Source organism: Malaya genurostris, chromosome 1, assembly GCF_030247185.1.
Source record: "Malaya genurostris strain Urasoe2022 chromosome 1, Malgen_1.1, whole genome shotgun sequence".
Lineage (NCBI taxonomy): Eukaryota > Metazoa > Arthropoda > Insecta > Diptera > Culicidae > Malaya > Malaya genurostris.
In genome coordinates this window covers 78,538,332-78,555,107 of record NC_080570.1, presented here as the reverse complement: position 1 = coordinate 78,555,107, position 16,776 = coordinate 78,538,332, and the positions used below count along the sequence as shown (strand labels likewise).

The 16,776-nt window shown below is 40.8% G+C and overlaps 1 protein-coding gene across 1 annotated transcript in view; it reads right to left on the bottom strand.

Moving 5' to 3' along the window:
• The window catches only part of LOC131440551 (solute carrier family 23 member 2-like), a 20,303-nt gene extending 3,527 nt beyond the window's left edge, over positions 1-16,776 (bottom strand). Inside the window, exons 1-2 of the mRNA XM_058611923.1 lie at positions 16,607-16,776; positions 16,430-16,549 (exon numbers count right to left, since the gene is read on the bottom strand). Coding sequence (XP_058467906.1) covers positions 16,430-16,549; positions 16,607-16,609 — 123 coding nt within the window. The 5' untranslated portion in view covers positions 16,610-16,776. The remainder of the gene's footprint in view (positions 1-16,429; positions 16,550-16,606) is intronic.

Sequence of the window (16,776 nt, the reverse complement as noted above, 5' to 3'; positions counted from 1 at the left end):
GGGGCTTGGCTAGTTGAGCGTTCTTTCGTAAGTAAACCGGGAGTAAGTTTACATTTCAGAAGTGGGATCGTACTATCGCCTCTGGTTGACATCCTATCGATCTGGTTGATATTCTTCGCAACGCTACCCAGAGGCCCTTGTAAGTACAGAACACGTTAAATTATATAACTTTGCAACGAAGTATAGGAGTGTGTGTAAACGCAATTATACAGCTAATATTACTATACACATCCCAACTTATATGAAAGACTGTGTGAGTTAGAAGCATGTTAAGGGCGCCCATGAATGTGAAGAGCGAAAGAGAATGCGAATGTAAACGTGTGTAAAACTACAACTCGCAATCATGGATGCCAGGGTGAATTCAGAATTGTAGTACTCTGAAAAGGAGAATGCCTACAACATTTAGCATACATATGTAAGTTTGGCATCCCGGTGAGTCGTCGTACACAAGAGTATTAACGCATACATTTATAAACGCCATTTTAAATTTATTTCTCAACCCAAACGGATGTCACTCCATAATTTTTGCTCTATCGATATACGTATACTGGACTTTCAGTTCCTCTTGTTACATAATACATTTTGGAAGATTGTGAATCATTCTGTAAACAATTATTGAACCAGTTGTGGTAAGTAGCCAAGCTGTTTCAATCAGCAACCGTTTCTATTAATTGCTTAATTATGACACATTCTCATTAGAAAATATGAACCATCGAAACCGGTCAGACGTGGGCCGACATCGGCAGAGACAGGCCAATGTTGCGGATGCAGGTTTAGCGATGCGCTCAAATGAAGTCGAAGTTATTATTTCGGAATTCGATCCTGATAACAATCGGAGTCATTCATCTGAAGATTGGCTTAATGAAATAGATTCTATGGCCGAAATTTTTGGATGGGAACCCCGACGAACGTTACTGTATGCTTGTATGAGATTGAAAGGACCTGCCAAATTTTGGTACGACGGTTGTAAACAGGAGCTTCGTACTTGGGAGCTTTTCAGGGAAAGGTTCTTAGAAAATTTTCCCACGGTCATTGATACGGCTGGGATCCACAAGAAATTGATTAACTTGAAACGAAAACCCGATCAGTCAGTGGAATCATACTTCCATGAAACAGTTGCGCTGGGACGGAAAATAAGATTATCTGAAGAACTTATCAGGCACTATCTTATTAAGGGTCTTCCATACGCATCCACTCGTGCTGTGATGGCACAGGATCCAGCAGCTACATTGCCACAGTTTTTGAATGCTCTTATTCGTGTCGAACGTGCAACAAAAGATGGCGAAAAACGAGATGCTAGTACCACTGGTCGTGCAGAATTCAATAAAACGTCAGGTAGAAAGTTAATGGATAATCGACAACGCGTAGAAAATTCACCTAATATTAAGACTCCTTCCAAACCCATACCCGAAGCTGGTCCTTCCAAATCGTACACTTCTACGCCAGTAAATCAAAAAAGGCAATGTTTTATTTGTCGGTCGGAAGAGCATCTAGCGCGGAAATGTCCACAAAGAAAGGATTTTCGTTCAAGGGTGGCGTCGAACCGCACCACCATGTAAATAACGTGGTTTACATGAAACTTGCCATCGTGAACGGAATACAGGTGAACGCGTTTATTGACCTAGGAAGTGAACGAACACTAATCGCGGAACGGGTGGCGAAAAAACTTCAGATGAACATTAAAACAGATACATCGGTCTTAAAAGGATTTGCCGGAGGCGAATGTAGATCTGTTGGAGCTGTGACGGAATGTGTCGAAATAGATAGTTTTACCAACGTAATTGATATTCTGGTGGTTCCTGACAACACGATGGAATATGACATGCTAATCGGGGACGACTTTTTCTGTAAAAGAGGTGTATCCGTTGTAAAGACTTTGGATACAATAAGCATACAATGTGAGAACCCCGTAATGATGTATGTGAGAGAAAAAAAGAGAATGCAGGCAAATGTACTTCTTACAATAGACGACTTGATCGTAGATCCATCAGCTACAGAGAGCGGTAAATCGAAGCTGATCAACCTGATTAATCGTTATCGGCATTGCTTCGCGGTAGACCGCAATGAAATTGGCTACACTGATATAGAAACTATGAAGATCACGTTGAAGGAAAATAAAGTTGTGAGACATGTACCTTATCGTGTAGCTCACGGTCAGCGGAAGTTTCTGCAAGATGAAATAAATAGTCTCTTGGAAAACGATATCATTGAGGAATCGTCGTCTGAGTTTGCGAGCCCTGTGGTAATTGTTCCAAAACGCACTGGAGACTATCGAATGTGCGTGGACTATCGCATGATGAATGCTATAGTTCAAAAAGAATACTTTCCAACAAACCATGTTGAGGAAGAAATTCAAAAGCTAAGTGGAAAACGAGTATTCACATTGCTCGACATGATGAATGGATACCTACAAATCGGTGTGGATAAAGATTCGCGAAAATACACTTCCTTTGTTACGCCTGACGGACAGTTCCAGTACAAGCGTGTACCTTTTGGGCTATCTAACTCCGTTAGCGTTTTCGGTCGAGTAATGAGCAAAATTATTCAGCCATTGAGAGATCAAGGCATCTCCTTCTACATGGACGATGTATTGATTGCCACCGCGACCGAAGAGGAAAACTTAGAATTGCTAGAACGTTTTTTAATCGAGGTGTCGAAATCAGGAATGACCCTTAAGGTGAGCAAGTGCGAGTTTTTCAAAACATCTATCGTATATTTAGGACATGATATTGCCGAAGGATGCGTAAAACCTGGAGAATCCAAAACTGAAGCCGTTGAAAATTTCCCAGTGCCCACAGATGCACGAACCGTACGTCAGTTTCTTGGTCTAACTGGTTATTTCCGGAGGTTTGTACAAAACTACGGGCATATCGCAGCTCCGCTCACACGACTCACAGGAAAGGTAAATTTCGTTTGGGGTGAAATAGAGCAGAGAGCATTTGAAAGTCTCAAATACGCTCTAACTCGTCGACCCGTATTAGCACTATATAACCCTACTTTCGAACATGAGGTTCATTGCGATGCTAGTAGTTTTGGATTAGCAGGGATTCTCGTTCAAATTAATGACAAACATGAGTCGCACCCCGTAATGTATTTTAGTAGAGCAACATCCGATACAGAATCTCGATACCACAGCTATGAACTAGAAGCTTTGGCAGTGGTTGAAAGTTTGAAGAAATTTCGATACTACTTACTGAACAAACACTTCACTGTGTACACCGATTGCCAATCGTTAGCATTGACTCGAGCTAAAAAGGAACTAAATCCGCGAATAGCTCGTTGGTGGCTGACAATTCAAGAATATTCGTTCGACCTGAAGTTTAGATCAGGACGACAAATGAATCACGTCGACAGCTTGAGCAGGAACGTACAGAACGTTGAATCAAACAGTGTTTTATCTATAAGTGTTGACTGTTTCGATTGGGTTGCAGCACTCCAACTACAAGATGGCAAAATTTGTAAAATTAGGAAAATGCTAGAAGGGTCATTAAAAGCGGAAAAGGATATACTCAAAAACTATAAGGTTGTGAATGAGCGCCTATTTCGTATTTCTCCACTAGGACTAAAGTTTGTCGTGCCTACAAAAGTACGTTTTCACGTTGTGAAATCATTGCATGACGATATGGGTCATCCTGGTATAGAGAAAACTATTGAACTTATAAATCAAGACTTTTGGTTTGAAAACATGAACGCTTTTATTAGGCAGTACGTAAAATGTTGCATTGAATGTGCATCTAACAAGCGCGGTCTCGATGAAACTCGAATTCAAATCCACACCGTTCCAAAGCAACCCATTCCGTTCTGGGTAGTACACGCAGATTACTGCGGACCGTTTCCAAAAAGCAAAAGGCAGAATACACAAGTCTTTGCTATTATCGATGCCTTCACTCGATTCATTGTTCTACGTCCGACTAAAAGTTGCAGCGCCGCAGGAGCTATTTCAGTCCTGAAAGAGATCTCTCAATATTTCGGAATGCCTAAAACAATTGTAACCGACCGAGGAGCAGCGTTCACGTCGAAAGCTTTTACTGACTTTTGCGAAATGAGCGACATGAAACATTCACTGGTAGCGGCTAAAACGCCCAGGGGAAATGGACAAATCGAGAGATGTTTCCAGTTTGCCTCTAGTGCTCTAAAATGTTTCACTTCAGGTAAAGACGAGCGTGACTGGGATCTTCATCTGCCCGCTGTTCAATGGGCTATGAATTCCATGAAAAATCGCACTACCAGAGAGAGTCCACAAGTTGTTTTACTAGGATACCGTCCAAGAAATATCCTGAGCAATAAATTGCTTAATGCACTGCGGGATGAGATGGATATCGACGAGGAAAGAAGCCTTCTTCCTGATATCAGACAAAGGGCTCTTCAACAGATGACCAGAAATTCTGCGAAGCAAGCACTACGATTCAATTCCTCGCACAAAGCTCCCAGGGCATACAGTAAAGGTGATTTGGTTCTTCTACGATTTGAGCCTCCGGCGGACGGCAGTTCCCGAAAATTGATGCCGCGATACCGCGGACCATATGTGGTTGATAAAGTACTTGAGGCGGACCGTTACGTTATAAAGGATACACCTGCTACACAAATTACTCAGAGGCCATTTGAATCCGTCTATGCAGCGGAAAAAATGAAACCGTGGGGTCAACCACCAGAGGATGACTTTCCGGAAGTTGACGAAAGTGATTGCGATGAAGAACACTCGAGTACGAATTAGTGATAAATACATCACGAAGTTTTATATTAATCGTAACGTTCTGTTGTAACTATAACATTATTGAAAAACGAAACTAAATCCGATCGAAATAAATTCGGTTGTTTACTTTGTTGATATTGCTTGCAAGTTTAGTTTGTTTTGAGTATTTGCCATGATGACAGCTAAAGGCGAAAAAGACTATATGCACGCTGAAGGATTAGTATACAAAAAAGGGAGTTTTGGTAACTGGTCAGCTGCAACAGTTAATAGTCGACTGTCGGCTTGTCGTCTTGACTGAAATTTCTGTTGACGTTTTGTTATGCATCGAATAGCTGGATTCGAATAATATGAATCAAGGTCACTGTGTTTGTTGATGCAGAGTGTATAAATAGTAAGAAAAATAGAAAAATCAGCAAAGCTCAAGTGATACAGAATTGAAATTCGATGAAAGATATGGTATGGGTTGATCTCACAGTAACGGCTCTTTGAGAGTTACTGTTGATGTTGAAAATGAGAAATCCTACTACTCAGTAACGGTTCTTTGAGAGTTACTTTTGACGTTGAAAATGAGAAATCCTACTACTCAGTAACGGTTCTTTGAGAGTTACTTTTGACGTTGAAAATGAGAAATCCTACTACTCAGTAACGGTTCTTTGAGAGTTACTGTTGATGTTGAAAATGAGAAATCCTACTACTCAGTAACGGTTCTTTGAGAGTTACTGTTGATGTTGAAAATGAGAAATCCTACTACTCAGTAACGGTTCTTTGAGAGTTACTGTTTACGTTGAAAATGAGAAATCCTACTACTCAGTAACGGTTCTTTGAGAGTTACTGTTGATGTTGAAAATGAGAAATCCTACTACTCAGTAACGGTTCTTTGAGAGTTACTGTTGATGTTGAAAATGAGAAATCCTACTACTCAGTAACGGTTCTTTGAGAGTTACTGTTGACGTTGAAAATGAGAAATCCTACTACTGAGTAACGGTTCTTTGAGAGTTACTGTTGACAATGATAATGAGAGATTCTATTTCACAGTAATTGAACATAGAGAGTTACTGTCTGTTAATGACGATAGAACGTGCCGAATCGTCAAGTGTAGGCGAATGCTATCTCCGGGACGGAGATAAGCAGGATGGCCGAATGTAGCCTATGTCAAGTCTCTTAAAGGCCGGAGGAGACTAATAATTAATGTAACTTGCACATCCCTATGCTAGCTAGCCAAGTTCTGTAGTATGTGTGTCAAGTCATCGCGCAGACTACTACTACCTCTTGAGTAAGACGCGGGTTCATTGGTGATGGACCGTTGTCCTGTCGAGACGTGGTTGAAAAAGGCCGGGGCTTGGCTAGTTGAGCGTTCTTTCGTAAGTAAACCGGGAGTAAGTTTACAAGTATGACATTACAACGTAACGACAACTTATTTTCAGACGACTTCACAACTAGTAGAAACTGCGCTTTTTGAGTCATGCAAGTGGTTAGATGTTAGTAACAATCACTCAAATATATGGTTGCAAACAAACAAGCTAGCGTAACAAAAATTGTTACTTAGGTACTGTGGGACATGCCTCTGCAAAGAGTAACCCTCCTAGTACCCCTCGTCAATTGAATAGTATGATTCCAAGGATAATATTAAGAGTTACACATGTACACACGCAGTCTACGAGGATGAGAGTAAAAGCCTGCCACAAGAGAATATTACCAACGTGTAGGCCCTTCGCTCGGCATTTCACACAGCTACCGCCGAAGAGGTAAGACCTAATAAACCAGCATCGTGATGGGTGATCTCTCCCTGGGCGAAAAGCTAAATTTCACAATGGCGATCCTGCCAGTATTTACATATTTTTACAGCAACAATCTGAGGATAACCCTGACGCAAAGACAAGAAGAAGCATCCAACACGATGGGTACTAGTTTTCAAAATTGTGATTCCAGTTAAATTTACAAATCGTGTAAATGAAGCGGATGCTTTTAATCATTATTTCGCGTCGCGAACGAATGGAATGAAGATGGCTAACTAGATATGCCTGAAATTATTTTTTGTTTGCGCGTGTGTTAGTATACATATGTTACAAAAAGTTCGCGTGACTCCAACAGTGAGAGTGAAGAGAAGCCGAGAGTAACAGTAACAACATATCTTCTCACACTGTGGATTGCTCGCCATTGAGTGGGCGAAAGGCTATACTTGAGAGACATCGTTCTTTCTCGCGGCGTGGAACCCCTGCTATGTGAGTTAAGTCATACTTCTTATGGTGTGGAACACCCATTCGAAGAAGAGGAAAATTGTTCGCGGCGCGAGACACCCGCACGTAAAGGGAAGAAATTACGATTATTTTGAGCGGTGTGAGACTCCCGCTGTGTGGGTTAAAATGTACAATTTAACAATATACTTCTTACGGTATGGGACACCCACCGAAAGAAAGACAAGGAAAAGGAGAAGTGGGATGTGGGACGCTCACTGAGAAGAATGGTTAGCGGCGCGAGACACTCGCATGAAACGGATAATAATTGATGTGATTTTTTTTCAGGTGGTGTGAGACTCCCGCTGCATACGTGCTACATGCTCTTTTCTTAAATTTGCACCTTTCCGTTCGTAGCGCAGTGGGTCACAGCTTTTCGTGAAGAACGATCTCCGATTCCAATCATAAATGTGGAAAATAAAAAGAATCCCACTTATAACGGCTCGTGATACCCACCAGCACGAATATAGCTATCGGAACTATTCAAAGAAATTTCTTTTTCGGTGTATGCGATAACGTCGTTTCGGGACAGTTTCATACTCATGTAAAGTACTCGTTTTACTTTTTTTCTCATCTTCCCCATCCCAGGAGTTAAAACTTGAAATGGATCTTATCGGAAAATACGTAAAAATCCCTCATCGTGATAACGATGACGAGCGGGATTCTGAATACAGCGGTGAAGAAGAAAGTTATGCAGAGTTAGTAGAAACTGAACAATCAGATGCCACCGAGGCGACAAATAATCATGAAGTGGAGGAAGATAACATATCCACGTTATCCAGAGATGGTAATAATAAGGAAAATACCGACGTCCAAAATAACACTCCCATTGATAGCGTAGTCAGCGCCCCTTCGACGGGACAAGATGGTAATGAAACGATGAACACTGCTGTCAGACTGAAAATATTGGAGAAAGCGCTAGTAGATTTAACGCAGGTAATGCTCGACAAGCAAATTGCTAAAAAAACTGATTCGGTAGAAAAGTCGTGGACTGCTTTCAAAAATGCTGCGACAGTATCGACCTCCACGTCACATATCCGTTTGGATTTTATGCCGTCATTCCCGAAAGACATCGCAGCAAATGGCATGTGGGAAGCTTTCTCCCAATATATATAGAGAAATTTGATATAGCAGCGTCTCTCAATAATATCATCGAACCCGCACGACGTACACAATTGCTTTATCTGTCCATAGGGGCCATGAAGCAGGCGTTGAACGCATTTACGATGGCTTTCAATGCGCGCCTCTCGTCGAAGGTTCGTCTGTGCGGATATAGTGAAGGTGATCAAAACAGGTTCGTCAGATCCCAACTTCTAAAGGGGATGTCAAACCGAGAGCTTGCGAAAACCGCCCGAACTTACGATCATGATACATCATTAATCGTGCAGTCAGCCACAAGAAGTGAGGCCCTCAGAGCGAATTAAAGGCATCTGCACCCGTCGCAGATATACAGCCAGTTTCGAAGTTGTAAAGTTTTGGACTATATAAGCGACACTTTCGTGATCCCAGTGGTAGTGATAACAGAAAACGACAGGATCTTGAAAACCGTCCACTAGGAAAGCGTAGGCGGTGCTCCCGGTGCGACCGAGAGAAGCATTAAGGAACACGTTGTCCAGTAATCGATACAGCAAACTGCAGAAAAGGTGGCCTCCGAGGACATTTTGCAGCAGCCTGCCGCAAGAAACGCGTCAACCGCATCGGCGAAGACACCATACAGAAAACAACGAATAAATGCGATAAGGTATGATTTATTCTTTCTTTCCCATCTCTATGAAACTCGTTTGTTCCTGTGGTTAAATTGGAAAGAGAGAAACAATAAGTATAACTAAAGAAAAAAATAAACTAACTGAATTGAAACACTCTGCAGTGAAATTGAAACGAAATTAAACCGCTTTGTGTACCTATAACCTCCTCAATACTAAAGAACGATTCAAACTAATTTGTTAACGCTTGTTATAAAAAATACACACGAATTATACTGTTGTTTATACATTCTCTTGTGCATATCTAGTCCCCTAAAAACCCTCACAGTCTACTAGTAACGGATATCATTTTATCGCCTAAATCTCTCCTAGCGTGTTCACGCGCTCTCCTTCAAGGACGTACTGGTTAATTGCTGTTTAAATTCGTAGAACCCAATTGGACAATAGAAATGGCTTGATCGTTGTTGTGATCTCGCACGGATCGATATACAGTGTATAGACGGTTGGCTTGCACAGTATCAACTGATTTATTATATCGGATAAACTTAATATAAGACAGACATGCAGGTTACAAATACATATACAACATCTCCCCTTTTCAAGTGTCTCTTCTTCTTATAAATCTAGAGTTTCGCCTATAATCTGCTGAATTTGTTCTCACTACATACGATCTTGGTTGAGCTAATTTTCTTAATATTTCACCCCTCACCCATTTTTTGTTTGTTTGATCTTGCGCGAGTATTAAATCTCCTTCTTTAAAATCAGATCTCGGGTGTGCTGACTTATCGTAGTCTTGCTTGTATCTTCGCTGATTTTCTCCTAATTGCTCCCTAATTACATCATCCTTCATTCCTTTGAGCCGCTTTTCTGCCACCGGCAACTTTGACCTCAAGCTCCTTCCCATCAAAATCTCGGCTGGTGATGCACTAAGGCCAGCTGCGGGAGTGTTATTGTACTCCAATAACGCATAGTAAAAATCCACATTATCTTCAGCACACTTCCGCATTATTCGTTTCACCGTTTGCACACACCGTTCACTGAATCCGTTGGCTTGTGGATAATTTGGGCTACTCGTAATGATTTGACAACCCCATTTGGCACATAAGTCTCTCACTGCTGCAGAATTGAAAGGATTATTATCGCAAACAATTGTTTTAGGAACACCGAAGATGCAGAATGTACGTCTGAATACCTCACAAACATCCTTTGCCGATTTTCCTTTAGTCTCTACTACGTGTATCCACTTCGAAAAGTAATCAGCTATTAAAAGGAACGGTTTTCCTCCCAACTCGAGAAAATCACTACCCAACTGTTCGAAACATCTTGTTGGAATTGGGAGTGATATCAAAGGCTCCTTGATATTTGACCTGTGAAACTTCTCACAAACAGCGCACGTTGCGACAGTATCTTCGCGTTTCGTGGAGCAGTTGTAACATTTGTCGTCTCATAGTGCCAGGTACGAATATTTTTTCTTCCATGAATAACAACCCGCCGTCTTCATACAACTTATCTTTAAACTGCCAATAGTATCGTAAGTCCTCATCAAGTTTGGAACGGTCATTTGGCCAGCCCCTTCGGTAAAGCTGTAGCAATTTAGAAAGAACAGGATCCTTGTTCGTTTCTATCTTGAACTCCTCTAGCTTGTCACTCGAAACATTTATTGTGTGTACTACATAATCCAAACTAGACGATGGTTTTTCTTCTGATTGAATATATGCTCTCGAAAGAAAATCAGCTAAGTACATGTGTTTGCCTGGAACATAATGCAGATTTAGATCATATTTTCAAAGCTTCATCTTAATTCGTTGCAACCTTGAGGCATGAATTTTTGACACCGGTTTCATCATCAGCGCTACTAGAGGTTTATGGTCGGTTTGCACGTTAACTTCTCTTCCATAAATGTAGTGGTGATACTTTTTGCACGCGAAGAGAATGGCTAAAAACTCCTTTTCCACTTGGGCATAATTTTGTTCGCTGGTTGAAAGACTTCTTGAACTGTACGCTACCGGCTTTCCATCTTGCAAGAGACATGCTCCTAGTCCACATTTTGAAGCATCCGCTTGGATTATTATTTCTTTGCTCTCGTCAAAAATACTTAGGACTGGTGCTGTGGTGATTGATTCTTTATTTTTGTTAACCGCGTCCGTATGAATTGGCAGCCATTTGAAACCCGTATCTTTTTTTAGTAGCTCTCTTAGTGAAGCAGTTAATTCTGCTAGACGAGGAAGAAAACTTCGAAGGTAGTTTATTGTTCCCAAAAACCGTTGCAATGCCTTTGTGTTGTTTGGCAGATCCATTTCGATGATTGCTCTCGTACGCTCTGGATCCGGTTCCATTCCTTTTGCTGAAAATAAGTGGCCCATGTACCTAACTTTTTGCACTCTAAGCTGGATCTTCTTTGGATTGAATTTAGCGTTGATTTCCGCAGCTCGACGAAGAACGGCATTTAATCGACGGTCGTGTTCTTCTCTAGTTCGCCCATGAATCAAAATATCATCGATATAAATTATGACGCCCTCGATATCTCCGAAATAGTGCTCATTCCACTTTTGAAACATTTCGGCTGATACATTCAACCCAAACGGTAGTCGCAGAAACTTGAATATCCCGAACGGTGTACTGAAACTGCAAATGTCACTCGAAGCTTCATCCAACTCCATATGATAGAAGCCGTCTTTAAGATCCAACACTGTATAATAGTCTGCACCATTTAACGCTGTAGCCAAATCATCCAAGGTGGGAATTTGATAAAAATCTCTTCTTAATGCTGCATTTAATTCAGAAGGGTCCAAGCATACCCTAATATCTCCATTGGGTTTCTCGACGACAGTGGTGTAATGAATCCAGCCATTCGGTGTATCGACTCGGCTAATGATATGTGACTTCTCCATCTCCAGTAGCTTTCTTTTCAGCTATTCTTTTAGCGCCAGGGCAATCCGGCGAGGAGGGTGTTGTACTGGAACAGCATCCGGTTTTAACGAAAGATGACACTTTTTACTAAATTTTCCTACTCCTTCAAAAACGTCTCGATGTCTCTCTACAAGATCTTGACAATTTCCATAGTTCACTGAATCTACACAGGGAGGGCAGCGCTTCAATAGTCCTAGCCGCACGCATGTTGTGAGCCCTAGTATCGGTTGTGTGCTTACATCTGTAATCCAAAATTCGTCAATTAATTCTTTTCCATTGTGAAACAATTTCAACTCGACAATCGCTTTGGGTTTATAAACTACACCTCCATATGCACGAAAATTTATCAACGGCTTGGATACAACGTTCAAACTCATCTTGTTAAAAGTATCACACGGAATAAAATTTACGTCAGAGCCAGTATCTAGCTTAAACCTCAACAAAGCATTTTCAACCCTCACATCAGCAAACCATCTCTCCTTTCTAATATTTACCAAATTGAGTGGCGGCAACTCTCGTACTACTGAACTAACGATGACGTCATCACAATCATCAGCAGTCTCACCCCAATCTCTCACTCTCGTTGAACCATCGGCGATCTCTGCACGAATTTCATGATTCTGTACTGGTCGACTTCGGCAGGCTCGTTGGTAGTGGTGCATCTTCTGGCATCTCCTGCACTGCTGTCCGTATGCGGGGCATCTCCCTTTTGCATGGGATGTTAAGCAGTACTCACATTGCATGAAACTCCTGTTATCACGGTTTCCACTCGGTATATTTCGGTTGTGTATCCCAGTAGGTTGCGTCGCACTTCGGCTAACCACATCCACCCGTACGTTACTTGAAGATCCACGATTGATTAGCTTCAATTGTTTCCTTTTCACTTCATCTATCCTTGCCTCCTCTATCGCAGCATTTAACGTGACGTCCTTTGTGCAGTCTTTGGTGATAAGTTTGTCTCTCAGCTCGGTGCTATGGCAGCCAAAAATAATGCGGTCTCTTATCATTTTGTCTTCCTTATCATTTTGTCTTCCTCCACAGTCTTTCACCATCGTACGGAGATCGGTCAAAAAGTGTTCGAACGGTTCATTTTCTGCTTGAACCCGAGAATAGAACTTCCATCGCGAATATATTTCATTATTTCTTGGATTGCAGTAGGCATCGAACTTTTCCACCACCTTCGCATACGTTCTGCCTTCTTCATCATCAAAACCAAACGTGTTAAACACTTCAACCGCATCATCACCGATCAAGTTCAACAGTGTCGCAACTTTAACTTTATCGGGCTTTGTATCATATCCAATGGCTATCATAAAAAACTCCATTTGTTGCTTAAATTTTTTCCAATGCTCAGCCACATTCCCTGCTAACTCCAAAGTATCCGGTCGCTTGAAGCTATCCATCCTGAAAGTCTCTTCGGTATATTGTTGCAAAATGGCTGTTCCGCGGGGTCTTCCTATTGGCCGCAATGTGGCTATACGTGCAACCTGTTCGGCCGTAAACTTATCCAAATAACTCCTCTGCGGTAACTTTTTCCGTTTAAGTGTAATCCGAAGGTTCGGCTTATCCGGAGTCGGAGTTGATGGATGTTTTTTTATTTTCATCACTTTATTACCGGCTGCGCCATGTTGTGATCTCGCACGGATCGATATACAGTGTATAGACGGTTGGCTTGCACAGTATCAACTGATTTATTATATCGGATAAACTTAATATAAGACAGACATGCAGGTTACAAATACATATACAACAATCGTTATCAATAAATGTGATGGTTCAAAAGCGCCAAACTTACATACTTATGCGTAAAAAATTCCCATGAAAGTCGAGTGCACCTTCATTGCGAATATCACAATAGCTAGAAGAGAAAACCCAGGAATTATAGTGAAGTTCTTAGTAGTGCCTTGTGGGCAACGTCCATTGCTCGGTAGAGTCACCGCCAGCGATATGAATATATTAAATGTGTCGCCTTCAGCTAACCTTTGTGAGGCTAGCAAGTCCCTTGGATTATTTTCAAAGATGCCAGGTGTAAGAATTAAGTTCAGTATCGATAAATCTATTCCTTCGGAGAAAAATGCTTACTTCAACGTCCCTGCGGCATTTAGAGAAGCAGCAAAAGCTAGACTCCTGGAAATGAAAAACCGAGGTATAATTGAGAAAGTTACTGGAGCCCCTCATTGGATCAGCGGCATGTCAGCTGTACCAAAGGGAAAAGACGATTTTAGGCTTGTTGTTAATATGAGATCCCCTAACAAGGCAATCAAACGCGAATACTTTCGCTTACCGTTACTCCAAGATATAAAATCTAAACTGCATGGTGCCAAATTTTTCTCTAAACTTGACCTCACTTACCATTTGGAATTGTCGAAAGAATCGAGGGATCTAACCATATTTCTTACTGAAAACGGAATGTACAGATTCACTAGACTTATGTTGCGCGTGAGCTGCGCCCCAGAAATATTTCAACGGGAAATATTGCGAATTTTAGGGAATGTCAAGAACATCATTGTTTACATTGATGACATCCTTGTTTTTGGCCGAAGTGTGGAAGAACTTCACGTTACGGTAGCTACAGTGCTAAAAATTCTAAGGGCAAACAACCTTACCCTCAATACTGCCAAATGTGAATTTGACAAAGTACGAATTAAATTCCTTGGACACGAATTGGATGAAGAAAGTTTTCATATCGACCAATCAAAAGTAAAAACCGTACTTAATTTTCGTAATCCCGTCACCGCATCCGAATTGCGAAGTTTTCTAGGGTTAGCGTCATTAATTAGCCCGTACATTATGAATTTTTCGGAGTTAACCAGTGCTCTCTGGGAAGTTGCCATAGCCAAAACATGGACCTGGGGACCTCGCCAAGTGGCGGCGTTCGAAGCCACAAAACAACGAATAGCTCAGAGTACGCGTGCATTAGGATACTTTTTCGAAAAAGATAAAATAATCCTTTACACAGACGCGCACCCATTGCACTAGGCGGTCCTAGTTCAGGAAAATGAGAAACACACACGCGCATCATAAACTTTGCTTCAAAATCCTTGACAGCAACGAAAAAGAAGTATTCTCAAAACCAACGAGAAGCACTCAGTGCTGTTTGGGCTGTAGAATACTTCTCTTACTATCTACTTGGACGTAGCTTCACTCTCCGCACTGATGCAAAAGGAGTAGAATTTTTACCCAAGCGAGCCCTCACTGGAGCTGATGGGTGGGCCTTGAGTTCAAATTGAACTGCTTATTGCAAACTTAAACAGTTCAACTTGAACCGCTAAGCAGACGTAAAGTTAATACTATTTGCAAAACACTTATATATTTGGTACCGAAGTACCGCGTCTTTCCTGACGTGCCGAACGAAAACGTTTCTTTCGGTTTATTCTGGCCGATGCAGGTATGGTCATTTAGGAGTTAGCCTACGTTTGTGCTTAGGGCACATAACTGTTTTTACTGTTCTTTACGTTTCGTCTTAGACTCGTCAGTGCAGAGCAGTTCAAATTGAACTGCTTATTGCAAACTTAAATAGTTCAACTTGAATCGCTAAGCAGACGTAAAGTTAATGCTATTTGCGTTTCAGCCATCTCTGAGAAAATTGAGCGCGTTCAAATATCTTCGAAAAGTGCACACACACACGCACACATACATTTTCCGATCTCGTCGAACTGAGTCGAATGGTATATAACACTATGGGTCTCCGAGGCTCCGTTCGAAAGTTGGTTTTTCCAGCAATTCGAATACCTTTCTATAGAGAAAGGCAAAAACCTTTCGAAAAATAATCACCATCATTTGTGCCGAAACCAAGTACTCAATTGTAATGAACGTAACAAACGCGCGAACTCATCAACACTTTAAATTCATCAGCGTATCATGCAAAACCTACACATAGATGAATTCTGTGTAGTATAAAACCCCACACGATCAGGTCGCATTAAACTACTGAATAGTGGACCTGGTTTCGGTAACTGGAACTAAATTTTTAAGAAGGAGAAATGCAAAGAATTCAGAACCTGGATTCTGGTCCACCTGAATTCTGAACTTAACTTAAGGTTTAAAATTTAGTTTCAGAATTTAAAACTGAGAGTCTAGAACAGAATCCCAATTCTGGATTCTAGAACTAAATTTTTGAAACTGATTTCTTTACTAGATTTTTAAACAGTATTTAATTCTGAAATTTTTGTTCGGAGCTTCTGATTTAGAATTTCAATATCAGCTCTTCAACTCGTTCTCGAGTTCGGACCTGCTGCATGCTGGATCTAAATTCAGAACGTAAATTCCAGTTAAGTTTCAGTTTCGTAATCCTGGTCCAGAATTTAGGCTTTGGCGCAGTTAAATAAGTGATGACAGAAAGCACTGAACGGTTGTAAACATCGGTTAAATTTCGCAATCCGATTCCTTTTAGAAATAATCAAATATTCCCAAAGGGCTATGCGAAGTTTTCCTATATTGAGTATGCAAATCTAGATAACATGCTGCAGACATTTTTTGTTGCAGGCTTTTGGAAATCGAGTTTTTCGCAGACTTTCGTCAAAATTTACAGACTCGTGTTTCATACTTCATAGCCCACATACGTTACTTCATACTTGATAGCCCGCAGATTTTCTGATTTACAGACATTTGCAACCCAGTCTGAAGATATTTCAAAATTTTACCTGACATCTCTGTTCAGTTGTAAAAGCAAAATTATGTATTCAACTTAACAAATTTAAAAATTCAAAGCCGAATCAGACTGAGATATCAAAAATAGAAATATCACGAAATATTCAATTCAAACAGATAACAGTTTATATTAAGGTATCTCCAAATAACATGTAGTTTATGTAGATTTACTGTTTGCTAGCCTAGCTGTCTATAACGACAAAAAATCAAAATAACGTTTAATTTCATTCGTATATTACCTGCAGAGCCATGAACAAGCATAAGTACCATGGTGGTGTATCGTCAATACCATAATTGATGTTTGAACCATGTTTTTGTGTTTCTTTTTCCACTTGCATGGCATTGACATCTACTACGCTCTAAAAAAACATTTGATTTGTTTTTAGTTACTTAGCCTTCACAATCTGAATACTTACCATTGATTCTGTTAATGATATATCAGGTAAATTGATAAGATTCAATCGAAATAATTATTCCGGTTTTTCGACTATATCACTATAAGTGAGCCCGTACAAATCTCATGATCAACTGAAGTCGCCAATTAGTTCACTCCAGCGATTTTTTTTATCAGAAATGACACAAAAAC